The sequence below is a fragment of the Mus musculus genome, chromosome 10, assembly GCF_000001635.26.
Source record: "Mus musculus strain C57BL/6J chromosome 10, GRCm38.p6 C57BL/6J".
Taxonomy (NCBI): Eukaryota; Metazoa; Chordata; class Mammalia; order Rodentia; family Muridae; genus Mus; species Mus musculus.
This window is the reverse complement of record NC_000076.6, coordinates 67,000,965-67,028,131: the sequence shown is the minus strand read 5'-3', so window position 1 is coordinate 67,028,131 and position 27,167 is coordinate 67,000,965. Positions and strand designations below refer to the sequence as shown.

The window sequence follows — 27,167 nt, the reverse complement described above, 5'->3', positions numbered from 1 at the left end:
ACTAGAGGGGAGATTTCCCCAATACTGAGAACTAAACTCTGCAGCTATTGAATGTAACACATATCACAGATAATGAGAAATTGAGCTGAATACCTGTCATAACGAATGGGGAGGCATAGACAGTAGAATAGAATCTAACGCACTGTGTGGCTAACCTAGAACTCAGGACCCTCCTGCCTCGGCTTCCTGAGTGCTGGGATTACAGGCGTGAGCTAGATGGGTATCTATACCTATAGTTTTGACATGAATAAGAACTAAAGTATTTTAGCTCTTATTGCTAGTGTGTGCAGTTACTGTGTGGACAGTGACACCTTCACCCCGATTGACTGGCAAGCTGTGTCCATGCTTACCCGCCCCACTTCAGAGTAACCTCGACTTCCTTATCCTTTTGTTTAACAGTTCACAAGCCACATAGAAGAAAAGGGTACAGTATTTAAGTAAAGCAGACATATCAGATAAATGATTATGATGTCTTAATTTGCCCTCAAAACAGAGACACTGAGCCAGAGAGATGGCTCAGCAGTTAAGAGTGTAGACTGCTAGCCGGGGTGGTGGTGCATGCCTTTAATCCCAACACTCAGGAGGCAGAGGCAGGCAGATTTCTGAGTTCGAGGCCAGCCTGGTCTACAAAGTGAGTTCCAGGACAGCCAGGGCTACACAGAGAAACCCTGTCTCGAAAAAAAAAAAAAACAACAACAACAAAAAAAAAACCAAAACAAAACCAAACCGAGTGCAGACTGCTCACTCCTGCAAAGGACCAAGAGTTCAGTTACTAGCACCACACTGGGCAGCTCACAACCTTCAGTCTCTACCTTCCAGAAGCGCCAACACACACATGCACAATACCAACCCAACCCCACCCCATCCCCAGGCCAACCCCACCCCACCCCCAGGCACCTGCACACTTTAAAAGGTAATTGTAAATCTTTTTAAGAGATATCTTTCTTTCTTTCTTTCTTTCTTTCTTTCTTTCTTTCTCTTTTCTTCTTCTTTTATCTTTATGTTATTTTATGAGACAACGTCGGACTGGCCTACTTGTATCACCCCAGTGCTGGGCTTAAGAGCCCCACCCCACCCCCCACTCGTGGTGCCTAGCTTTCTTTTTATGATAGGAGTGAGCCATTAGATACACAAACCATAGTGACAAATGGATCAGAAATTGTTATTGTGTAACCCGTTATTATAATCAAAACTTCATTAAGCCAGGGTGAGAAGGACATGTACCGACAAAGGTGTATGGAAATGCTGTGTAACAAAACCCCATTACTTGGTGTGCTAATTTTAAAACTAATTTTTTAAAATGTTTTTTAAACCTTTATTAAATAAGCCTACTAATTCATAATATTAAAGAAATAGTTTAAAGGAAAGAAATTCAGTCACGTGTCCCATCTGCATAAACATTATGCTGTCTTCATTTTTGCATATTTCCCCACGTACTGCAGGCTTGCGTTGCGACTACTTTATGGGTGTGATTGGGATTCTGGGGCAGGGAAGGTATAGCCACTACATATCGGGTGGCAAGCATGACTCCTGCACTGGTGGACCTTTGTGCTGTCGCTATGACACTGGAGGGAACAGGCTGGCCTTTGGCTGTGATTATTATGTAGTGACGCCTCTCCTCTGAAACAGCAACATTGAATAATTACGATGCATTGAATGCTTCTCAACTTCACAGTGCTACTTTTTTCTTTTCCCTCTGTTCTCATTTACCTGTGGTTCAGTCTATACAGTGGGAACTCCAACTTCCCCATGTAATAAAAACTGTTGGACCTTCTGATGGCCTAAAACCAACCAACGATTTATACCTCCTTTTTTTTCTTTTCTTTTTCCCCACCATCCTCTTTTTCCCCAAAGACTAGTCCCAGGCTGGCCTCGGAATTACTTCGTAGCTGAGGACGGCTGTAAAACTCCTGCCTCGCATCCTAATTGCTGGGACTGCAGACACACACCACCAGGCCCTGTTTATTCAGTGTTGGGAACGGAGCCCAGGGCTTTCTGCCTGCTCATGCTGAGCCAGCACTCTGACCAATTGAGCTACGCCCTTAGCCCCACTTTCTGCCTTTTCTGTACAGTAATTTAACTTCCTGGAAACCTAGATGTTGTTGATAAAGTCTAGGTACTGATAATAGGAGGGTGTGTAACTCAAAAGCTAGATTACAGTCCAGGCCTTAAGTGAGTCCCCAGATCCCAGAGTTGGGCCTGCTCTGAGTTTAAGCCTGAGGCTATAACCTCCTAGTAGGTGAATGGTGCTCCATTGAGATGCCTGGGAGACTCCAGTGTTTACACTGAAACCCTGCTGTCTATGAAGAACTCTTTAGCAATCACAACTGATAAGTTTCTGTGCCTGAGCAGTAGCAGCTTGGGGGAGGGGAGGATTATTTCACAACCTATTGCTAAAGGAAGTCCGGCCAGGAATTGAGGAAGGAACTGAAGCAGAGGCCATCGAGGGGGCGTATGACTTGCTTCCCATTGTTGGCTCAGCCTGCTGTCTCGTACAACTCCGGACCTCCTGCTAGACCCACCACTGTGGGCCGGTCCTTCCCATGTCAATCTTTAATCAAGAAAATGCACTACAAGCCGGGCATGGTGGCATACGCCTTTAATCCCAGCACTCGGGAGGCAGAGGCAGGTGGATTTCTGAGTTCGAGGCCAGCCTGGTCTACAAAGTGAGTTCCAGGACAGCCAGGGCTATACAGAGAAACCCTGTCTCGAAAAACCAAAAAAAAAAAAAAAAGAAAAGAAAAGAAAAAAGAAAATGTTCTACAGAGCTGTCTACGGGTAATACGGAGGTATTTCCTCAACTGAGGTTCCTCTGCCCAGATAACTCTGGGTTGTGTCTGAGGTTATGGGAGAAAAAAAGATAGGACTAAATTGAATAAATACTTAGTTTGCATGTTAATGACCTGTTCGATATAAGACCTTTCTAGATGCAGTAGTGCAGAAACCTAAGACTCAGCCCATCTTCTGGTTTCTTAACATCTTGCTCCGGTAGCAAACACATCCTCCAACAGTACTCTAGTTCATTTGTGAGGTAGGTGTTAGCTACTGAGCGCACCAGTCAGAAGCACCACAGCTGGCAACGGAACAATCCAGTCAATACTCGGGGGCCACTTTAGCTCATTAAAGTCAGCCCTAGAAATTGTACTCAGGGGACTGGAGAGGTGGCTGAGGTATTAAGAGCGCCAGCTGCTGTATTGTAAAGGACCCCAGGTTGCTTCCCAGCACCTACATGGTGGCTCACAACCCTCTATAATTCCCATTGCAGGGGCTCTGATACACCTTCTGGCCTCCACAGGCATGGCCTCCACACAGTACACAGACACAGACACAGACACAGATTCAGGCAAAGCACCCACACACGGAAGAGAAACAAGTAAATCTTAGGGATTGTACTCCAGGCCTTTGTTACCTTCTGGTAACAAAGTGTGCTCATTGGCTTCCTGAGCAGGGTTTGTATTGACTCACAAGCTAGAAGAGGTTTTAGTCCATCGCTGGTGGACACTGTTGCTTGGACCGTCGTCAAATCAGCATATGGTAATAGAGCAGTATGCTGGCCTCCTGACAGTGGGAAGGTTGGATCCCTAAGATCGCCTTCAAGGGCACATCAAATCATCTTTCACTGGTCACCAACTCTTGAGGGCCTGCCAATAGCTAGCTGTACAGGCTGGAGACATAGGCCTTTGAAGGAACATTGAAGACTCAAGCGATAACTCTGGGGACTACCCATGGTTAAGTATGGGATGGGTAAAAGCCATGAATTATTGAAAGAGGATTCACAGGAAGAGAAAGGCACGGAGAATGACAGCACTGAGGAGGGAAGGCATCTTTGAGATGGGCACAGGCACTTCCTTGCCCTATGTCTCCGAAGTGTCTCGCCCCCACCCTTCTGAGAAGTGAATGCTCTCTGGTCAAGAGAAAACAAATATGAGAAGCTGAATTTGTCAAGAATTGTTTCAAAGGTATTAACTGCATGTGCATGATAGAGGGGGGCACGTGTGTCAGAGGACGACTTTGGGGAGTGGATTGTCTCCTTCCCTTCTTACATGGGTTCTGGGGATTAAACTCAAGTTCCTAGGTTTGCCTGGATAGGACCTTTATCCACTGAACAATCTCATCAGCCCAAAAAGGATTTTTATGCATTTGTTTTTTTGAGATAGGGTCACGTTATGTAGCCCTGGCTGGACTGGAACTCTCTATGTAGACCAGGCTGACCTTGAACTCAGAGATCCACCTGCCTCTGCCTCCCACATGCTGGGATTAAGGGCATGGGCCACACCATACCTGACTCCAAAATAACAATTTTTAAATGTGTAAAATCCACTTATTTTCTTGAAGAAGTGGACTTTAAAGATTCTCTCTCTTTTTTTTTTAAGATAATTTTATTTATTTTGTGTAAGAGTGTTTTGCCTTTATGTAGGTATGTGCACCACATGAATGTTAGTTGCTGCCCAAGGAGGTCAGAAGAGGGTATCAGATCCCCTGGAATTGGAGTTACAGATGATCTACTATGTGGGTGCTCGGAACTGAACCTGGGTCCTCTACAAAAGCAATGAGTACTCTTAGCCACTGAGCTTTCTCTCCAGCTCCAACTTTCCACATTCTTCTTGCTACTCAGAGCACATGGTAGGAATACAGAGCTTACCTGGGGAGCAGGGACGGCATGTGGTTTGACATCGTGGGTTATCGGTAACCAGCCATACTGAGTCACGACGTCGTGGGAATTGAAGAGCTGTTTCTTCAGGGTTAAATACAAGTGGAAAGAAACACCCAAATGTTTGTAACACCTTTCACTTGGAAGTTTAGAGATGAACCCTGGTGGACGAGTTTCCATGGTAATGTTATAAGTAGAGGCAATCACACATTCACATGCCTGAGAAGAAATAATCAGTGTTAGAGCCTTGAGACGAGTATTTTTAGTCTAGCTATAAATAAAACAATGAATCATCCGTATGCTATGCAGATTTAAAGTGGGTAAATTAAGGAATTTTTTTTTATAGAGTTTCATACTTCAGGGAGGTATTTCTTAAAGGTTCAGAGAAATGTCCCCATGAAAGCACTACAGTGATGGGAACTGTCTAATGCTGTGTGTGTGACAGGGATGCTCTCTGCCATGGCCATGCTGGGATGCTCACTGTGATGGCCACACTGTTAACACTGCAGTCACAGACAGCTGCTAACATCTCTGCTGTGGCCAGTGCAAGGTGCAAGGGAAGAACTTGAGTTGTCAATTGGTTTCTTTTCGTTTTAAGATTTTATTTATTTTATGTATATGAGCAGACTGTAGCTGTCCTCAGACACACCGAAAGAGGACATTGGATCCCATTACAGATGGTTGTGAGTCACCATGTGGTTGCTGGGAATTGAACTCAGGACCTCTGGAAGAGCAGTCAGTGCTCCTAACCACTGAGCCAGCTCTCCAGCCCCTTCATTCGATTTCATTTTAATTAATTTACATTTAAATGTTTGCCTGTAAAAGAGCATTAACTGCTCTTCCAGAGGACCAGGTTCACTTCCCGACATCCACTTGGTGCGGCGTGGGTGACTGTACCTCCAGGTCTAGGCAATCAGATAGCCTCTTCTGGACTCTAAGGAAACTATACCATATAGTGTGCATACATACGCAGAGGCACACAAAGTAAAAATAAATAAGCCTTTTGTAAAGACAAAATGAAATACACCATGAGGAGTGATGAGTGTGCCTTGCTAGGTTATTCATTGTCTAAAGATGGCGGCATATGCAAACATCTTTGGCTCCTAACTTTCTCTACCTGGTTCTAGTTAGAACTACTACTGTTCCTGACACAGCCTTGTCCAAATCAGTGTCTTTCCTTTTACTCTTACTAACCCATGCTGAACTACAGCTCAGAACTACAGATGCTATTTTCTCCAAAGTTAATCTCATTATACTTAAAAAAAAAAATCTTAAAGCTTAGCATAATGCTAAAATGCTTAGAATAAAATGTATAAATGTAATGGCATACTTTGAAATGTGTGAAAAAGCAAAATGAATTAGCGTTTATATAGATAATAGCTATGTCATAAAGAAAATATAAACAATTTGTGGTATTGAAAAAAATATAAACAATGCATGGTATTTGCGATAGAAGACTGCAGGAATGTTATTTATTTAGCAAAATGTTACTGTGTCTCACAGCAGAGAACTTGTAGAATAAATGTAAGCATACTAAATATTTGAAAGCATCTTTTTCTCAGACCTTATCACATCTCTATTGAGTAGAGCCAAGGAGCAATAACGGAGCGTCTGCGAAGTTTCAGCATGCATGATCTGACAGCTATCCAAGGGGATGAGCCCGTGGGACACAGACCCTACCAGACTTTGCCAGAAGCAAAGAGGAAAGGCAAACAAGCCACCGAGTCACCAGGTAGGCCTGTCTGTCGTGGTGCAAGGGAGCCTTTCATAACTGGGCGAAGGGTCAGGATGAACGCCAAAGAGTACAGGGTGCTGGACACAGAACTGGCTTTGCTTTGTTATCCACCGTTGTTGACGCAGAGGATCAAGTCACCTGCGCTGGTCTCAGGCTTGCTGTATAAGTGAAGCTGTCTTCAACTTCTTTAGTTTTTGGTTTTTCAAGGCAGGGTTTCTCTGCGTCGTAGCCCTGGCTGTCCTGGAACTCACTCTGTAGACCAGGCTGGCCTCGAACTCAAAAAGATCCACCTTCCTCTGCCTCCCCAAGGGCTGGGATTAAAGATGTGCACCACCACTGTCTCCCGCCCACTACCAGTGATAATGAGTTCTGAGGAAGAGGGAAGGTGAGTCTTCTGGCCTCCACAAACACCATCAACCATTCACTCTCATCCACGTACGCGCACGCACACACACACACACACACACACACACACACACACACACACACACACGCATGAAAGCAACAAAGCGTCCATAATGGAAACGTGAGCATATAACCCTGAACTCCACTGCCTAGCTTGTCTTCAATTTCTTAATCCTCCTGCCTCTATCTCCCTAGTGCTAGGACTTTGGGTGTTAGCTACCACACCTAGCAAGCTACCACACCTAGCAAAATTGACCTATTTTAAGCATATGTTTTGGAGTTTATTATTTGATGTGTTGTCTGTCTGTTCTCCAGACAGGGTGTCATAGCCCATGCTGGCCAAGGGTGACTGAGAACTTCCTGTACTCTTGCTCCGACCTCCCAAGTCTTAAGCTCCAGTGTGCAGCACCACACTTAGCACAATGCAAGGCTAGGGATGGAATCCAGAGTTCTGTGGCTGCTAGACAAGCACTCTACCAGCAGAACTACAAGCGTATGCCTTTGAGCTTCAGTTTTACCTGTAGCCCCTCCTCTCCAATTATCTCTTAAGTCAGACAGCTACTTGCCTGTGGCTGCCCACAAAAACTGTGCAGCTAAGAGCAGAGCCTCTTACGCATCTTTGAGGTTTTAGGGGCTGTGCATATGGTCCCCAGCTCATCCCAGCTTTAGTTCTGACGGTCATCAGCACTCTCTCTGTTCAGGTTATGGACTGACATCCGCAGGTCAGAGAGAAGTCTTAAGCAGTTGACTTGCTAATTCAAGGGCTAGCGTGTAAGCCTCTTCTGCAGAAATGATGAGCGTGGCGTAGTTACTGTGCTGCGTGCTCTTAATCAAATGCTGTGACCTTGGAAGCATCGCACATAAACAAGCAGAGTCCCTCATCCTGTATCGTGTCTGCGGCAGTCTTCATTTGTGTCTGCACTGAAAACTAAGATGCTGAAGACTTCTTTTTTTTTATTACAGTGTTAATCATCCTTTCAAAAACTTAAGTTCTCCTTAGAGGGAGACTGAAAAATCATCATTTATAGCTCAAGCTAATTTTAAAAATAAAGCAGTAGCCCTTAGTAGAAAGTTGTGTCTTTCTTTCTTTTTAAAAGACCAAGATTTGTAATGTAGCCCAGGCTGGCCTTGAGCTCTTGGCAGTCGTCCTGCTTCAGATTCCAGATGTTAGCTTCCACACCTAGTAAAAGCTCCTCTTCAACAAGTGAAGGTTGGGGCTGGAGAGACGGCTCATTAACAGTGCACACTGCTCTTGAAAAGAACCCAACATTATTCCCAGCAGCCTTAGCTCCAACTCCACGGGGATCCAACACCTCTGGCCTCAATGAGCATCTGAACTACTTGCACATACCAATACACAGATACACATACATACATGCATACATACATACATACATGTAATCAAAAATATAAAATTAAACCTTTCACTTTTTCCCAAGAATGAATAATGCTTAAAGTAGTGGCCACTGTCTGAAAGGTTATATTCAAACCAACCATTGATAAAAATAATGCTTTTAAGAATGAAAACCTGAGGCTGGGCTGTGGCTCCGTTGGTAGAGTGCTCATCTAGCATACAGAAAGTCCCAAGTTCCATCCTTTTATCTGGGCAGAGGCAGGTAGAGCTTTGTGTTTAAGGCCAGCCTGGTCTATATAGAGAGTTCCAGGACAGCCAGGGCTACATACTGAGATCCTTTGAAAAAAAGAGAGAGAGAGAGAGAAGGGGAAGGAAAGAAGGAAATAGGTAGGTTGGTTATGGATAGATAAATAGATAGGTAGATAGGTATATACATACATACATACGTAGATATATAGATACACAGATACATAGATATATATAGGCAGGCAAAAAACAAACAAGAAAGAGCCCCTTGTAAATTGCACAAAAGGGGTTCAAATTTTTAACAAAGTCTATCTAGGCAAGAAATACACAGAAAAGGATTTTGACTCCAAAGATATTCCAAATCAAAATAGTAAATTAATAATAAATTTTATCCTCCCAGAACATTCTTAATCAATAGTCCTAATATGTTACAGTGTAACAAAATGCCCCCCAGCAGTTGCCTAGAACAATCAGAGTCTCCTTTTGGCTCAGAATGTAGGGTAACTGGGCTCTGCAAAGTAGTTCTGTTTAGGGTCTCATGCAGCTGTGCTCAGACAGCAGCTGGGGCTGGGGCCACACCCCCACAGAAGAGCTCACACGTGTCAGGGCTTGGAAAAGCGGAGCAGCAGGTGTCTAAAGCAAGGAGGCCTCTCAGACAAGCCTGTGTGTCCGTTCTGTATGGCCCTCAGACTCTGAGGCGAGCTGGAGTCACCTGGCAGCTGCGGTTCCCACAGCCAGTGTCCAACAAGACGCTGGCAGAGGTCCCACTGTATGCCTTCACCATATTATTGGTGGTGATTTGTGGAGGCAGCTACAAAAGCCTGGGAAGTTGAGGGGAGGGAGGAAGTCATGAACCAACCTCTTGGGGCTTTGTATGGGTTTAAAATGAAAGAGCCATTTCGGATGACAGTCAGCCAGACAAGAGTTCAGAGCTGTGTATGACAGGACTGTTCCTCTCCTTCGTAATAACAACAGCCAAGTGCCCACAAGAACTAATAAGCAAAATGGCAACTTATTAGCTGAGAAATATAAAAATGTTAGATCCTAAGGGGGGAAAAATCAGACACTATAAATCAGTGCCTGTTTTGAGCTTGTGTTGTAGAAGTGCAGTAGACAGTGGTAAGGATTAAGTTGCTTTGTTTGTGTGTGTGTGTGTGTGTGTATTGTTTGGTTGGGGTGGTATTATTGTTTGTTTAGTTTTGATTTGCTATTCAATCGGAAATAACACAATACTCTTATTTTGAAAAACTAAATAAGGGGGGAGGGTATGGGGGACTTTTGGGATAGCATTTGAAATGTAAAATAAGAAAATACCTAATTTAAAAAAAAATAATACAATGGGAAACTAGAAATGGCAACCTCTAAATTTTTTTCTGATAGTTTTTCTCATTATACAAGAATAATTTTTAAATAAATACTTGGCAGTTAAAAAAAAAAGAAAAATTTAAACTACATAAAAGCCTGCTTTCTGTGACATAGAGTTGTCTGGGGACTGTCAACAAGGAGCAGAGGACCTTGGCACCAAGCATGAAGTCTTAGTTACGTGGTAGAAAGGAAGAACTACCTCTTGCAGTGTGCCTTGAAGATCACATGTAGCCCGACATGACCATGCATGCATACCCTTAGAGAAATGTAACTTTTTTTAAACGTGGGGACAGATAGAACTGGAAGGATGAGTTCATGGTTAAGAGCAAATACTGCTCTCCCCGAGGGCTCCAGTTTCTTTCCCAACACACAGGTTGCTCAACTCATAGCCTTCTATAACTCCTACTCCCTCCTCTGGCTTCTGTGGGCACCTGCACTTACATGCAGATGCCCACACAGACACAGACACACACACACACACACACACACACACAAAGTAAATTTAAATTAATCTTTAAAAGCCTGGTAGTAGTGGACAACTCACACCTTTAGTCACGTCACAGTGCTTGGGAGGCAGGGGCAGGCAGATGTCTACAGAGTGAGTTCCAGGACAGCCAGGGCTACCCAGAGAAACCCTGTCTTGAAAAACCAATAAATGAATAAAGTAGTAATAATAGTAATCTTTTTAAAATAAAATAAACCCATTCACATACATGCTGACACTTCTCATAGAGAATATGGCTTCATCTAACCATCTCCCTGGCGTCCCTGAACTTCCTCCCATCTGCCTCTGCTGCCTTCCACATTCAGGCTTGCTTCTCCGTAGGATGCACTGTCTCTAACTGCTGGAGGAAAACAAGGGATTCCAGCCAAAATAATGCCTGGTCCTGCTTCCAAATCCTTCCTGACTTCTAGCCTAGATGCTTGGCAGGTCTAAAATTGTACTTGCCTGATATACAATTAAAGTCATTTATGTTATTATGAGAGTAAAAAGCATATTAGCAACTGTTCATGGTTTGTATTGTAAGTCTCAGATTATTTGTGTCCCAGGAGAGCTGACTAGTGACATTTACCCCACGTCATTTTCTTGACAGAAAAAAAATCCATCTCTGCTTCCTCCTGGACCCTTATCTTCTGTTCCTTATCTTTATTAGAAAGGGATTTAACCACCCCCACCCCCTTTCCAGGCCTTGTAGCTGCACTGGTCTCCATGGCCTCAGACTGGCCCCTGTCTGGCTTCCCCCTCCCCCCTCAGCCTCTGGTTTTGGTTTCAGCATTAATTGTCCCACAGGGCTTGTTAGAGATGCACATCTAGGCCCCACCCCAGGGCCAGTGAATCACAAGCTTCAGGGTGGAGCCCAGCAAGGGTGAGGGTACTGACTAGTTATCCATCCCGACAGGACTAGCTGGTGTCTGAGGCTCTCACCTTCAGCCGTGGGGTCCTCTTGCTCCTGACTCCCAGCCTGGAGTACATCTAGACCTCTTACAGTAGCCAGCCCTCCTGGATGTTTGCATAGCGGTCAGACATAAGTAATTAAGGGTCCACATAACAGCCCGTCAGCTGGCCCTGTGGTCCCTGGCTGACCTTGGTGCTGGGTGTCTCCTCTAAGATCTGTCTTATGGCTTGTGGTTTCTTCCAGCTGAAACCTCCCAGGCCTCATCAGCACTGTAAGTGCCCCAGTGAACTCACTTTCCCAACTCTAAAGTCTTTGGGTCTTTCTCAGGTTCCCCTGTCATTCCAAGTTGACCAACAATGGGATGAGTGGGGGAGGATATTTGGTCTTAATTAAAGTCAAAGGCACAAATGGCAGCCTAAAACACACTTTGGGGGTTGCTAACAACTCTAATAGCTAATCTAATCCTCTTCTCTGGTGTGTGTGTGTTTGTGTGTGTTTTCTTGTTATTGTTTTCAATTTTTAGCAAGTTGTGGGTATTAGCCACGTTGGGAATTTTTAGGAGATTCAATGTTATTGTTGTTTGGTTTAGTTTTTGATGTATGTGTGTGTGTCTGTGTGTGTTCTCTGTGTGTGTCTGTGTGTTGTTTGGCTTTGTTCTTGATTGTTGTTTCCGTTTAGCATATTGTTTTGTTTTTGTTTTTCCAAGACAAGGCTTTACTGTATAGTCCTGACTGTCCTGGAACTCACTATGTAGACTAGGCTAGCCTCGAACTCAGAGATCCCCTGCCTCTACCTCCCCAAGCTGGGACCAGAATGTGTGTACCACCATCACACGTGGCTTGGTTTGGCTTTTTTTTTTTTTTTTTTTTTTTTTTTTAAGATTTATTTATTTATTATATGTAAGTACACTGTAGCTGTCTTCAGACACACCAGAAGAGGGAGTCAGATCTCATTAGGGATGGTTGTGAGCCACCATGTGGTTGCTGGGACTTGAACTCAGGACCTTCGGAAGAGCAGTTGGGTGCTCTTACCTGCTGAGCCATCTCACCAGCCCCCGGTTTGGCTTTTTAAATCTTATATATTATTATTTTATGTGTTTGTACACTTAGGGATCAAAGAACAACTTTGGAGTCATCCTCTCCTTCTACCTTTTCCCGTGCCATCTCAAACTCAGGTCGAGTCACCTTGGCAGGCCTGGTTTTGTTGTTTTGACACAGAGTTTGACCTTGTAGCTCAGGCTAGCCTTAAACACACATCAGTCATTCCCTGCTTCCTGAGTCCTTGATGCCACGGGTGTGCATCACACCAGACTATGGGCTGTGTGTTCCTCTAAGGCTTTCTACTGTTTTCCTTTGAGGCAGTGTCTCTCCCTCAACCCGGGGTTCATGTATTTCTACAAGGCTGACAACCTGGAAGCCCCCAGACATCTTCTTGTCTCTTTGCATGCCTCCCACACATACATCAGTGGAGTTGCAGGCTCCAGGGGCCATGCCCAGACTTTTACTTGAATGCTAGGATCTGAACCCAGCTCCTTTTGCTTGTACAAGAGCTCTTACCCACTCTTATCCCCAGCCCTCTGGCTTATTTTTTAAATAATAAAAAAATAATTCCTAGAAATGGGAACGGACTGCTGGACATGGTATTACAGCTATGAATTCAAGCCCAGCCTGGGCTACAGAGCAAGACCCCGCTCCAAAATGCATTAAGTAATGAGTAAAACCAATCAGGGAGATGTTCCTGGAGCAAATGAGCCTTGCAATCTTTATCTAGAATAGTGCACAAAGCAAAAGCTCACCGGGAATGGCCAGGAAGACTTTCCAGATGAGCAGGAGGAGAGATCCCCCCACCCCAACCCCCAGATAGACCCCAGCAGAAGAGGTAGGTTCTCTGGTGTCGTCCAACTAAAATGCTGGTCCTGTCCATTTGATTAGCCTATGGAATTCCACTGAAAGATGGAAGTGAGCAGACAGACGAAGAAGCGGAGGGGCCATTCTCCGATGACGAGATGGTGACTCACAAGGCGCTGAGGCGATCCCAGAGCATGAAATCTGTCAAGACCATCAAAGGCCGCAAAGAGGTCAGTGTGCACTGGGTAATGCTTTTCCCGACAATGTGTGTGAGGAGGGATTTCTTCCTTCCTACTTTGTCATCACAGCTGTGAAGTGATCAGCGGACGAAGGATTCAAATGAGAGTGTAGCGTTATAGTTCAAATTCTTTATTAAAAGCAGGTGTATTAGGGATCTCTAGGGACAATTTTTTTTTTCCTGGAAATTTTGAAATAGGAAACTTTTTTTTATCTTGTGCTCTACATAGAAAAAGTGTCATTCCCACACAGCAAACCCCATGGCTTTTGTAAATCTCTATTGCTTTCTCTGTGCCCGAGCAGAGAAAGCTGCTGACAAAATTAACTGCATAGTTTTGCTTTCAAGAAGCCCTATGTGATGATTAAATAGTAGCAATTTACCTGTAATCACACGGTGTCGTTGGGCTAAGAAAATGAAGGAGGAGCCAGGCTCATTGACTGACTTAGTACTCAGCAAACATAAGTACTAAGTCAGTGTCTTTATCTATGATTGATAATGTCACGTGCTACACACACCCATCACATCACAAGCTACATGTCTGTGGGAGTTCTTAATAAGGAGGTTGCTTGCCAGGGAGTTGCTTTGATGGCTGGTTGACTGGTTGGTTGGTTGGTTGATTGGTTGGTTGCTTTGATGGCTGGTTGACTGGTTGGTTGGTTGGTTGGTTGGTTGGTTGATTTTTGATTGATTAATTGGTTGGTTGAATAATTGACTTGGGTGCTGTATTAGGAATTGAACAAGGACCCCATGCAGGCTATGCAAGAACGACACTTCCGAGCTACATTAGCAGCACATTTTATTTTGAGGTAAGAACTCAGTAAGTTGTCATTCTGTGGCCCAGGCCCAGGTAGATCCTGAACTTACAGTCATCAGGCTTGGGTCTCCCAAGCAGCTGACAAAGAAGCTGATTCTTTATGCCAGATGAGTAAAACCGTTACTATGGCGACAAAATATTAAAACTTTCCTAATTTTAAAAAGTAGTCAGTCCCTTTAGTTTTGTTTGTTTTAGTTTGGTTTAGCCAGTATACAGAGTAACAAATCCTTAACGGCTTTTCCATAGTCATTTTGGCTTTCCTATTGTTAACCCTAACACTTTTCTTTCTTCAGGTGCGGTATGGCTCACTAAAATATAAAGTGAAGAAGAGACCGCAAGTGTATTTTTAGTGTCTACACCTTGCCCTTCCCAAGATGAATAAACCGCTAACAGATCAACTTCATTTTCTAACCTGATGTATTCAGGGCTTAACACTTTAAATCTTCAGAGTGTGGCAGGGATGGGATTTACGCAATGACTTTAAATGGTCTGTGTTTCTTTAACAATTACTTTTAGATGTTTAACTGCTAAACTTAGTTATGTAAGGTTTGTAAATGTACGTGTAGATAACAAAAGTGACCGAGAATCGCGTCCCTGATGTCAGCAGCAACACTGAGTGCCTAGGGCCTAAGGATAAAGCCTAGCTAGACCCAGGGCAGACTTCAAAAGTCTCTGCTCCAGGACACACCTGCCTGCCGTTCTGGTGTTGCATTCTGTTTACATCATCTTGCCTGCATCTATCACAGGAGAGTGGTGACAGCCCCTGAGGAGCCAGTGTCATTGCCATAGGAGGGGGCTGTGTCCTTCCTTAAGCCTTAGACGCTGAAAGTTTTTTAAACAAATGATTTGAAAACCAGGTGTCCACATAGCACTTTCCTGGCTAGTTTTGCACACTTGAAAATTGTTTACTTATTTTACAACTGTACATTTACATTTTCCTGATGCTGTCTGTTTTGTTGTCTGTCATATTCCGACATGTCAAGATCATGCCTTGAAACCGCGTCATCTCCTTTTCCTATGGGTTTGTTTCGTTTGGTAAATCCATTCAGCCCATTATAGACACATAACTGTTAAGTTTGTAGTCTTTTGTTTTGTTTTATTGAGGTAGGGTCTCTTCCCTGATCCTCGTCCTGCTTCCACTTCGCCATTGCTGGGATAACAGACGTTATCACACTTGGCTCATTTTAAATGCCCTTCAGTTATATTCCGGACATCTGAGAAGTTATCTTAAACATTAACCAGTTTCCATCATTGAATTTGATGTGGTTTTTCTCAACAGCAAATTATTCTAGGTTATTCTAGGTTAAAAAAAAAAAAGCTTTTGGGGGCTGGAGAGGTGGCTCAGAGGTAAAGAGCACTGGCTGCTCTTCCAGAGGTCCTGAGTTCAAATCCCATCACCCACGTGGCAGCTCACAACTGTCTGCAATCCAGCTCCAAGTGATTTGACACCCTCACACAGATATGCGTACAGGCAAAACACCAATGCACATTAGATAGAGATAGATAGATAGATAGATAGATAGATAGATAGATAGATAGATAGATAGATATTAGATAGATAGATAGATAGATAGATAGATAGATAGATAGATAGATAGATAGATTGATTTTGTGGAAGCGTCACAGACCAATGTAGCACTTAGTGTTTTCTAACTCATGGACTTCCCAATGCCCACACTCAGCTCCTGAGCTCGGCAGAGGCCTATGCTGCCTTACAGACCCAGCAATGACTAACATCTTTTAGATCTTTTTCTGCCTGAGATTATTCTCTGAAAATGAGTGTCAGGGTAAAACACAAACACCATTGATGCTACGTAACAGGCTTCCAGAAAAATGCCATCTTTTATTTTATTTTATTTTATTTTATTTTTGGGTTTTTTTTTTTCGAGACAGGGTTTCTCTGTATAGCCCTGGCTCTCCTGGAACTCACTCTGGAGACCAGGCTAAAGGCCTTCTTTTTAATCTAACAGATTTAGAGGGATTGAACTCAGCTCCTTTTAGGTTGCCCTACTAACTGGACATTGTGGACACTAAATCATATTGGGGTGATGAATAATCAAATTTTCAATATCAAACAATGCTTACATGGGGGTGCCTGAATGGCCCACACACACAATGACCTCTTGATACTACGAATATTTTCTACACAGAATCACATTGTTAATATTTTTAACACGAAATAAAAATTCAATCTTTTTCCTCCCCAATTTAATCTTGTATCTCCATCTACTTTGCTTTGACTAATAGCCTCTTCCTTTCGAAAAGGATTCTTTAATTTCTATTCAAACATCTATAAAGTCCCACAATAAATTATTGGACAGGATGTATTCATTTCTCATGAACCAGACCTGCTCTGAACCAATGCTGTGCGGCATGGGTGGTTTTCCCTGCAGAGGCCGTGTTACCTGATAAGGTGATGTGATAAGTACAGTAAGTTACTTTGTCTCCATGGGGACAAATTGGCAAGATTGTATCATATTCAAGTCCAGTATCAGTATTAAACTTACCCTTAGGAGCTAAGGATAGACACCATGCTTGAGGTACACAAGGCCTTGAGTTCAATCCCAAAACCAAAAAAAAAAAAAAAAAAGATAGTTAAAACAAACTTATTATTATTTAATGAGTTTGTATACTATTTGTTTCTTCTTTTGACTTTTGTTTGTTTGGGTGGAGGGTGTTTTGTTTTGTGAGACAGAGTCTCTCTGTGTAGCCCTGGCTGTCCTGGAATTCACTCTGTAGGTCAGGCTGGCCTCAAACTCACAAAGCTCCACCTGCCGCTGCCTCCCAGATGCTGCCATTAGAGGTGTGTCCCACCATGCCCAAGTTGTTTTGAGACTAAGCCTCACTCTAGCCAGCCTGAAATGCACTGTGTAGCCCAGGCTTACTTCCAGTATATGGTCACTCTGGATGCCTCCGCCGCCTTTTTTTTTTAAATATTTTTTATTATTATGTATTTTCCTCAATTACATTTGGAATGCTATCCCAAAGGTCCCCCATACCCTCCCCCCCCCCCACTTCCCTACCCACCCATTCCCATTTTTTGGCTCTGGCATTCCCCTGTATTGGGGCATATAAAGTTTGCGTGTCCAATGGGCCTCTCTTTCCAGTGATGGCCGACTAGGCCATCTTTTGATACATATGCAGCTAGAGTCAACAACATTATGCCTCCGCCTTCTAAGTGCTGAGATTACAGGTGTGTGGCTCCATACCCTACTTCACAGGCGTTTTAAATTGGGAGAAATATCACGTTCTAGAATCAAAATTCTCAAGCAAAGATACCGCCTGACTCGGAGCTAAAGTTGGCTGACCTGCTCACTGCCGTTCACCCTCCCGGTCCTGGTCCCTGCTCGGGCTTGTCCCTGCTGTAGACATGCTCATATGCGCTTGATGACTGTCCTACCCCGCTTTGTTTCTGTCCCCAAGGTCTCATGTCATAGCATGCCCTTTTCTTTGAACTCTGTATGCTGAGCTAAAGCGCTGTTTTGTTCTGTTTCTCTTAAAGAGGACCGGGTCACCTTGTTTGTTTCTGCTTTTGAGCATGCTGATTTTTTCAAGAGATGTAAATTTATTCATAGACCACAGTGCCTTGACTTAACCCACACTGCCAACTGGAGCACCAGCACGCGAATGCACAAACCGGTTTAAGGCACTGTTTCTCTCTGCCTTTTGACATGTATCCAAAAATTATAGCCTACTAGCATTTCATCTTAGTATCCAGTCGTTCAGCATGATCACTAACATTCCCCGTACTTAGCTGTTGTTTAAGTATAAAAATTGATATGTCTATACTGTGTCTTTCTTTTTCCTTTCTGGTATTAAGAAGAGCCATAGCTGGAGAGATGGCTCTGTTTTAAGAATGCATACTGCTCTTACAGAGGACCTGGATTCAGTTCTTAGTGCCTAAGCCAGGTGTTTAGTTCACTGCAGCCTGCAGTGCCAGCTCCTGGGGGTACAATACCTTCCTCTGATTTCCAAGGGCACCTACGTGCATGTGAACATTCTTTCTCACGGATACACATACACACATCATTTGAAATTAAAAAAAAAAAATCCTGTGAAAAACAAAAAGGAACCAGAAATAAGCTGATTACTACATAAACAATTGTCTACGGCCACCTCAGTTCCTCATAGGTCCCCTCCACACACACTGTGTGTGTTTTCTAGGGCTAAAAAAATGAGATCTTGCTATCGTTTCTAGCAATAAACACTTTAGCACATAGAGGTCTGGGACAGAACTAACTCCTCATGTGTTTTCAGGGATCTTATTCCATGTGTCACCACCAAAGACTTCCACAGTATTATAAAACATGTAACTACTCTAAAATGACGTCAGCCCTTGGCTACATCGTCTTCTTTCTCTTTTGTACATTTGGAGAAATGCCTGAACCTTAATGGTATTACTATAATACTGTCTTATATTAACTGTAGGGTTTTTTCATTGGAATATTGTCTGCCATTGGAGGGGCGGGGGAGACAACGAATGAAGATCTAAATACAGAAATCTGAACACAAGTTCCAAAGCGTGTCCTCTGACCTCTCCCTTTTAGGTTGACTTATTTGTGAAACAGGTAAAATTTGAGAGGGTCATTGTTTTGTGGTTTGTACTATTTCTTAAGAAACATACCCTAAGATTAAATTTTTTCTGAAAAGAAAGTATCTTTTTTTCCTAAGTACTTCTCAAGTTAGTCTTTTAGTGGGAATTCTGCCGATTAACCTTGACTTAACATTTTTTTCCTTCTAATATATATTTTTTAACTCTGTGTACTTTAATACTTTAAGTGGAAATAATTTTATAAAATCTCTGTTAAATCTCAAGCCCCAAATGTGGGTGGCTCTGCATGTGTGTTTTGGGAAACTTTTACAATAAAGTAAACTCATTTTATTAGTGGCAGCTGAGTATTTTTTTTTCTTTATGTGTCTGAATATGTATGTTGAAGTCTGTGAATTGATGTCCTTTATTGTTCGTTATTAGTAACAGAGAACATGTCCATGTCCTTCAGCTTGCAGCAAGTCAGGACTGTTGTTACTTTCTGTAAAGCTTCACTTGGGCTGAGGAAGGAGTCCTGGGTTGTGAAGTCTGGATGCTAAGACAGAGAAGCAGGGCAGACACCACAGGAACTTTGTCACAGTGACTGACAGACTGTCTTCAGCATCGAGTGTTAACAGAAAATTCAGGTTTGTGGATGCTGAAAGTGTTCTGGAGTTCTGTCTGTCTGAAAGGCAGAGGAGGTTTGTCTGCATCGGGTTTTAACTTTAGAGATAAATCCTGATCTAAAAGCTTGGGAGGCAGAAGCAGGCAGATCTCTGAGTTCAAGGCCAGCCTGGTCTACAGAGTGAGTTCCAGGACAGCCAGGGCTATTCGGGAGAAGCCTTGTCTTGAAAAGAAAAAAGGAAAGGAAAGGAAAGGAAAGGAAAGGAAAGGAAAGGAAAGGAAAGGAAAGGAAAGGAAAGGAAAGGAAAGGAAAGGAAAGGAAAGGAAAGGAAAAATCCCTTATATTGCTTTATTATGCTATGCAGTATATGTTCATTTTCAGATAGCATTGAAAATAGCGTTATAAATTACAGTTCTTAGTCTTTTTATCAGGCTTATCCTTGTCATGGCCAAACAGGGCTATAAATTTAAACAGAAATTCAAAAGTACACAGTGAACTTGTGAAGTACTTCATTGATGTTTGTTTTTTCCCTTGGGGTTTTATTTTCCCTTGAAGTAGTTAGTTAACTGTCCTTACAGAGATGTGTGGAAAAAATCACATTAGGGACACGTTGTTCCCGGAAAGTATTGTGTTCATTTATCTGTTCATCAATCTATCTGAGTCTCGAGGCCAGCCTGGTCTATGGAGCGAGTTCCAGGACAGCCAGGGCTACACAGAGAAACCCTGTCTAAAGAAATAAATTGCTCTTTAGAAGAATGTTCTTTGAATTGGAATTATAATTACCTGCTCTGTAGGTTACTAAAGAAGTGTTCTCAACAACAGGAACTTCAGGCACCAGGCATGTATGTAGTATGTGTATGTAACCAGGCATGTATGTAGTATGTGTATGTAACCAGGCATGTATGTAGTATGTGTATGTAAATGCAGGCAAGACACTCATATGCTCTTTTTAAAAAATGGCTTTTAGAGAAAGAAGAACAGGGAAAAGGTGCCATATTAAAAAAGGGAAGGGGCTGGTGAGATGGCTCATCAGGTAAGAGCACCCGACTGCTCTTCTGAAGGTCCTGAGTTCAAATCCCAGCAACCACATGGTGGCTCACAACCATCTGTAACGAGATCTGACTCCCTCTTCTGGTGTGTCTTCAGAGACAGCTACAGTGTACTTACATATAATAAAAAATAAATAAATCTTTAAAAAAAAATTCCCATCTTGAAGGTTTCCCTAGTCTGGAATTTCATAGCCTGTTCTCTTTAAATAAATAAATAAATAAATAAATAAATAAATAAAATAAAAAAGGGAAGAAGGCAAGCATGATTGGGAACAACTTTAATCCCAGCACCGGAGAAGCAAGCTGATCGCTGTGAATGGAAGGCCGGCCAGGACTGCACATTTTGTTATTTTATGCTATGATGGTATTCTGTTGTTTTATGCTAATCAAGTTATCGTCACTTTCCATGCATCCAGTAGCATGCATTGGTTGTCCAGTTTGTACAATAGTATGGCTATGTCAGAGCCTGCATCCATGAAGACAGAATAACAGTTTAAAGGAATTCTTGCTGGGAAAGGATGAATTCACTGTTATCAAATCAATGTCTACACTATTCTAGGATTTTTTGTAGATCCTTGAATAATTCATTTGATTCTCTTGGAACAGATTTTTAAAGCAATACTCGGGTCCCTTCTTGTCTTTACCTTTTTTGGGGGTGGGGGTGGGGGAGGGGAACTAAGACAAGGTTTCTCTGGTATCTTTGCCTGTCCTAGAACTCTCTCTGTAGACCAGACTGGCCTTGAACTCCAAGGGATGAATCTGTTTGCCTCTGCCTTCTGAGTGCTGAGATTAAAGGCATGTGCTACCAAGTTATAAGGCTTTACTTTTCCCTCTTAACCTCTAGCACAGCGGTGTGCCTTTTGGCTCCAGAGCATATTCCAAATCTGAGCATCTCACTCAGCTCTCCACAACTTCCTAATTCAGGCCAGCCTCCCCTCTCACTGAGAAGGATCTGTGTGTGTCTGTGTATCTCTGTGTGTGTTTGCGCGCGCGCGCGTGCGCGTGTGTGTGTGTGTGTGTGTCTCTGTGCCTGTGTGTGTCTGTAGCTTATAAGAATCTGTCCTCTCTACCATTTGGTTGCTGACACTAGGACTCTGGTCCTTAGGCTCAGAGACAATAACATTTACTTACTGAGCCATCTCCGGATTTCCCTCCAGTCCTGGAACAGAAGAAATATCACTACATTTTTAGTAACTTTGCAGATTTTCACCATGACCTTCAATGGTCAAGTCCTCTGGTATAGTGAATTTCATGTTTTCAACTGACTCCTTTGGAGAATACTAACAGAGAAGGCTGGGGAGAGAGGAGGCGAAGATCAGGGATAGGCTTGGGGTGCGGGTGGGGAAGAGAGTGTATTTCCTTCCAACTGCCAGGGTCTAGAGAAGAGGAGTGGATGTGGATGGATGATCTTCTACTGTGATGCACCTTCTCAAACTACATCAGGCCAGGCCTAACTTACATGACGTCAAACCTGAGGGATGAAGAGGGTCATGGTTCTACCAGCAATCATTAGTAGGTACTCTGGATTAACTAGAGTTCACCAGAAAAACACTAGCATTAGAGGAAGGAAGGAAGGAAGGAAGGAAGGGAGGGAGGGAGGGAGGGAGGAAGGGAGGGAGGGAGTACATGATAGATAGATAGATAGATAGATAGATAGATAGATAGATAGATATCATTTATACACATAGATTATAAGTAATTGGCTAACCTGATTCTAGAGGATGACAAGATCAAACTTCACAAGGCAGCTTAGTGGGCTGGAGGGCAATGGAAGAGTTAATTCTTTGGAGATCAGGTACATGGTGCTGACCACAGTCCCTTTTCTTCTGATTCGGATGAGGCCCACCCACATTATGGAGTATAATCTGAGCGTCTATTCATTCATGATGTCATCTTGAAAATGAGGATTAAAGCCAGGAGTAGCTGTGCATGGTTTTTTTTTTTAAAGATTGATCGATTTATTTATTTTATATGAGTACACTGTCACCCCCCTCACATACACCAGATGGGGGCATCAAATCCCATTACCGATGGTTGTGAGCCACCATGTGGTTGCTGGGAATTGAACTCAGGACCTCTGGAAGAGCAGTCAGCACTCCTAACCACTGAGTCATCTCTCCAGCCCCTGTGCATGCTTTTAATCCCAGCACTCAATATGCACAAACAGGTGGATCTTTCTGAGTTCCAGGCAAACCTGGTCTATGTGGTGAGTCCAAGGCTAGCTTACTGAGACCCCGCCTCTTAAAAAAACAAAAAAAGGAGGAGGGGAAGAAGAGGAAGAGAAGAGATGGACAGAAAGAGAAGGGATACTGTATCAGTTAAATCAGTAGAATGGCCTAGCCAAGTTGACATATGTACAGTAGCTGTCTCAATATTCTTAAAAATTAAATTTTCAAAGGAACTCCACCTCAAAATAAAGCCATTTTCACTGTCTTTTTATGTAGAAACTTCACGTCTTAGCTCTTGTTATCTTACAACGAAGATGCTGTAGCTTATGTGGGAAAAGAACAACTACACCCCGGCTTCAGATGCCCCTTTGTGTTTCTTGCTGACCATGTACCATCCTTACTTAACAAACCAACCAACCAGCCAACCCAGAGAATAATTCCCACGTCGTATTGTTGGGAACTCGGGACTTTGGTTCATTTCATTATACTTCGGGAATGGCAATACTGAAAAAAGAAAAGGCTAACCTAGAAATGCTTTTATAAATACCCCCGAAGTTTCCGATGTTCATCGGAGGATTACCTGGAATCAGCTGTTGTGTTCATTGATCTGGCTTTTAGCTTCAGAGAAGAGAGAGAAGATGCTTTTAAACTGAATAGGAAAAATAAATCGCCCATCCATTATTGGCTGAGACCAAACAGGAAGCGTTTGAAGAGAGGATGTGGCTACTGAGAGAAGCAGCCCCCTCAGGAAGGGCTTTCCTTCCTCCTAGCCCTCCCACCAGCCTCCAGTTCCTGGCCTCTCCCACTTCAAACTGCACCTTATAAACCCTTTTATGTGCTCCGTTCCCGACACCAAAAATTCCTGGTGTTCCTCCATACTGGGTTTCAACTAATAAAATACACACGCAAACGGTGCGACACCGTTTCACACAGGGGATTAATTTTACTCAGTCTTTAAATTGAAACTACAGTTGGGACGTACCGCAGACGACAGTTTCCATATGCTCTGTTCTAGGAAAGTAGAGCTGTGTTATTTATAGTTTACAACATGCTGTATAAAATTAAAGCTAGCAAAGAGGCTCCCAGGCAGGGAGATTTAGACAAAGACAGGAAGGCAATGTGCCCCATTTTGCAATCTTCTGAGAACCGGCACAAAAGTTTAATACTTACCCTTAAGCAATGCACAGAGGTATTGTGTTTACTTTAGAAAAACGTGTAAGGATGCTCAAAAGAGTAAGAAGGGGGAAATGTTAACGGAGGTGGGGGGGGACTGTTTCAGAAAAGCGAGGCTGAATAATTGTCGGTAAGGGTTGATCTTTCACAAGTGCGGAGTAAAGTCACATGACAGCAGGTTGATCTTTGACCCAACTGTCTCCAAGCACGTCTGACAGCAGCGAGGAATAATTGCTTCCTCATTTAGATTAGACAATGTGCTCTCTGCAAGCCCGCACTCCTCTAAATAGATTGGAGGGAGTAATTGAAGAAAGTTATACTGGGAAGCAGAGTGACCGATTCCTCCTGGTGTGAGCGCAGAGAGCCTCGGTAACCCCTTCAGCCCGGCCTTCATCCTGTTCCTATTTAGGGAACCCGCAGGGCAGCGGTGCTGAGTGCCTGCAGGCTAGCTGCCTTTATTGTTTAGACTTGGGGGGAAGGTCACATGCCCTCTTTGACAGAGAGGTTTATAGACTCTCTCTAATTAGCTGCACCCTCCACCCGACAGACAGTTGGCCACCTTCCAAGAGCGGGGATTTGGTAGCGGCCACTGCTGAAGGAGAAAACAAGGTTATTTACCCCTACGACTGTAGCTCCTGGCTCACCCTTTACACTCAGACACGTTTGCCTTTGTTCCAACTTGCGTTCAGAATTCTGAGTTAGGGCGTGGAGGGAAGTGTGGCTATCTCTTTAGTGCTACACAACACATATGTTGGCTTTAGACCCCTCTCACTGTTCCAAGGCGTCATACAAAAAGAAGGGTAACAGAGCCGTGCTTGTGCATGTCCACCCACCAGCTCTAAAAAGGAAGTTAAATTCGCAATATCTATAAAATAACGACAGTTGTACGTTGGGGGCAGTTGGAAGTCCCAACAGTAAAACGTGATTGGGTTTAGCTATTACTGGAGTGCCCAGAATATATTTGGTTTGTCCTGTTCTGTCGATTCTGCAGGGTGGTAGATTAAGCCTAAAGAAATGCTCAGGGGCTGATTCAAACCAGATGCTCCAGGACGCAGCCCGGCGTTAGGCAAGGCTGCCCCCTCGGCGGTCCGCCAGCGCAACCGAACCCGCTTGCTTGGTCTCCACCAGATACCTCGGCCATAAAAAGCTTTCAAGTCCCCATTGTTATTCCAAGCACATTCCAGGGGGATTGAATCACAGCCCTCAACAGGACTTTCTCCCGGCTTGAACTGCCAGTTTAGGGTGGATCAGATCCCCAACTTCAAATGTGGAATCTACTTCGGGTCAAAGATTCTTTAGGGAAAACCCCCAGAGAAAAACCCTGCTCCCCTCTACCCACCCATATGGGACTGTCTGGGGCCCAGCTGGAGTCCCAGTGCAAGATCCAGGGGTCGTCAGATGAAAATACTGGATTTATCTTATAGGAATAAGTTTCCTGTGCAGGTTTGAGACGCGCCAAGGGGTTGGACTGGAAATTTCTACGTTAGACGGAACGTGCGAGAAAGCCAGTAGGTCCATGCTGGGAGCTGGACTTGAGATTCCCCTGGTTTTAAAGTCAGTTCACAAGGAAAAGTCTCAGCCCCTCCCACGTGTCCACCCAGACTCGTGGGGCCGCCAGTCTAGGACCGGGAGCGCGCACAGCTGGCGGCCGGCAAGCCACAACTGGAGTGCTAACCTCCACACCCAGATGTTCCAGGACGGGGGCGGGGCTCCCGCAGAGGCAGTCCCTCCCTTTCGCAGCCCGGCTCCAGATGCCAGAGGCGATGGGCATTCCACCTCAGGGAGCGAGCTGGATCTGTCGGGGTAACTGGAGCTTTCCTGGGGACGTTAGGATAATGGCGTCCTGCCAGTAGGCTGCAATCGTGATAAACCCACTGCGTGGGAGTTAACAATCCTGGATCCCCAGGAGGTAATGGCAGAAGGAGGGAACCCTGGAGAAGAAACTAGGGGGAAAGCACGCTGTTGGTGGGTTGTGACTAGAGCGGAGTCTCCCCTCTACTTTGCCCTCTGTTCCTGTTTCGAATGCAGACCTTTCTAGTCCGGGTTGTCCACTGCTCCTTCTGGTCCCTCTTCCATCACCCAAAGTGGGAGGAGCTACAAGTACCCTCTCCTTTTTCTCCAAAACTTGAACGTGTCTGGAGAAGTGTGCCCTGCGAAGGAGGCCTTTCCCCTGTAATGTGAGCAGTTTTGGCGACCTGCTCAGCAAACTGCATTTGCCAAGGATTCAAGGCTGGCTGTTCCAGAGAGCCTGCGTCTGTTGGATGGTCCGATAAGAACTTATCATTTCCATTCAACTTGTTTAAGCTGCCCTTCATAAAGTTGTCCTCGGATTATTTTAAGGTTTTCATAACATCCCTGGTCATAACAACCAGAAGATCAGAGCCCCGAGGGATAGGAGTGGATATCATAATGGCAAAAAACGAAATCACAACCATGATGATAAAGGGTGGTCCTTTTTTCTTCAGACAGACGATGGCAGTCTTAAGGCCAGGCCTTCCCTCAACCCCCACCCCTTCAGGGAAACTCAAATAAATAGGCCCTGTCACCTCACCTGTTCACTGATACTAAACACTGATACTCAACTAATACTAAAACAATCCTTAGTGTGCCCTCTCCCAAGCCACCCTGGCTTCTCTGAGACTAAGAAACCATATGGAATTGGTGAGGAGCTGGCTATGTGACTTAGTTGGTAGAACGCTTAGCTAGCTAGCATCCATGAAGCCCTAAGGTCTGTGCGTCGAACTATATAATCCCAACTTGGTGGCACAAGCCTGTAACCTCAGCACATCCTAGACAGAGGCAGGAGGATCAGTTCAAATCATTCCTGGCTACATAGATAATTCCTGGCCATTACAGTGGGTCGAGGATGGGAATAAGGAAACACATTTGATGGTACTTAAATTTCATTAAAAACAACAACAACAACAACAATAATTTAGTATCTTTTATGTGTGTGTGTGTAGTTAGGGCCCCAGCTGTACCTTGGGTTCCGGGAATGTGGGAAGCCACATGTGCCGTCGCAAGGTGGCGCTGGCTACTGCTGGCCACCATGCGTAAGTTTGGGCAAACAACCAATGTGTACATATGCAGTAAAGTTTTTTGCCAAGACACTGCCTTGCCCGGGCATGATAATGAGGTTCTGTAAGTATAGCCAATCAGATGTGAGACATGCAAATGAGGTATGTTAATGAGGTTCTGTGAGGTACTGAGAGAGTAACCAATCAGATGAGGAACATGCAAATGAGGTATAGTGCATAACCAATCCGGGTGTGAGACACGCCTCTCCTAGGTCTATATAAGCAACACCAGTTCTGGGCTCAGGGTCTCTTCTCCTCTGCAATCAAGCTCTCCCAATAAACGTGTGCAGAAGGATCCTGTTGCAGCGTCGTTCTTGCTGGCGAGCCAGGACGTGTGCAAGACAGGAACTCAGGCTATTGGGCTTTTGTTTAGCCAGCCCTAACTTTACCCTCTTGGTGACTTTATAGCTTGAAGGTTTTTCCTTTGTTTTTTGTTGTTATTGTTGTTGTTGTTTTCAAGACAGGGTTACTGTGGGTAGCTCTAGCTTTCCTAGA

At 44.0% G+C, this 27,167-nt stretch overlaps 1 protein-coding gene and 1 long non-coding RNA gene across 4 annotated transcripts in view, besides 1 other annotated feature; one reads left to right on the top strand and one right to left on the bottom strand.

Moving 5' to 3' along the window:
• Reep3 (receptor accessory protein 3) overlaps positions 1-18,943 on the top strand; it is an 87,800-nt gene extending 68,857 nt beyond the window's left edge. For 2 of the 3 annotated variants that reach the window (NM_178606.5, XM_006513726.4), the window contains exons 6-8: positions 6,239-6,383; positions 13,085-13,230; positions 14,346-18,943. In NM_178606.5, coding sequence (NP_848721.1) covers positions 6,239-6,383; positions 13,085-13,230; positions 14,346-14,402 — 348 coding nt within the window. In that variant the 3' untranslated portion in view covers positions 14,403-18,943. Of the gene's footprint in view, positions 1-6,238; positions 6,384-13,084; positions 13,231-13,967; positions 14,045-14,345 lie in introns of all 3 variants that reach the window. The other variant, NM_001204915.1, reaches the window with a different exon arrangement.
• Positions 1-23,057, bottom strand: part of Gm31763 (predicted gene, 31763) — a 36,252-nt gene extending 13,195 nt beyond the window's left edge. The window contains exons 1-2 of the long non-coding RNA NR_110511.1: positions 23,003-23,057; positions 4,643-4,735 (exon numbers count right to left, since the gene is read on the bottom strand). This is a non-coding gene — a long non-coding RNA (predicted gene, 31763). The remainder of the gene's footprint in view (positions 1-4,642; positions 4,736-23,002) is intronic.
• Positions 22,785-26,214: an enhancer, noted in NCBI's record as "VISTA enhancer mm1692". NCBI's record gives its function as "enhancer in: hindbrain (rhombencephalon)[4/9] | midbrain (mesencephalon)[4/9] | forebrain[4/9] | limb[6/9]" and the evidence as "EXISTENCE:transgenic organism evidence [ECO:0001131][PMID:17130149]".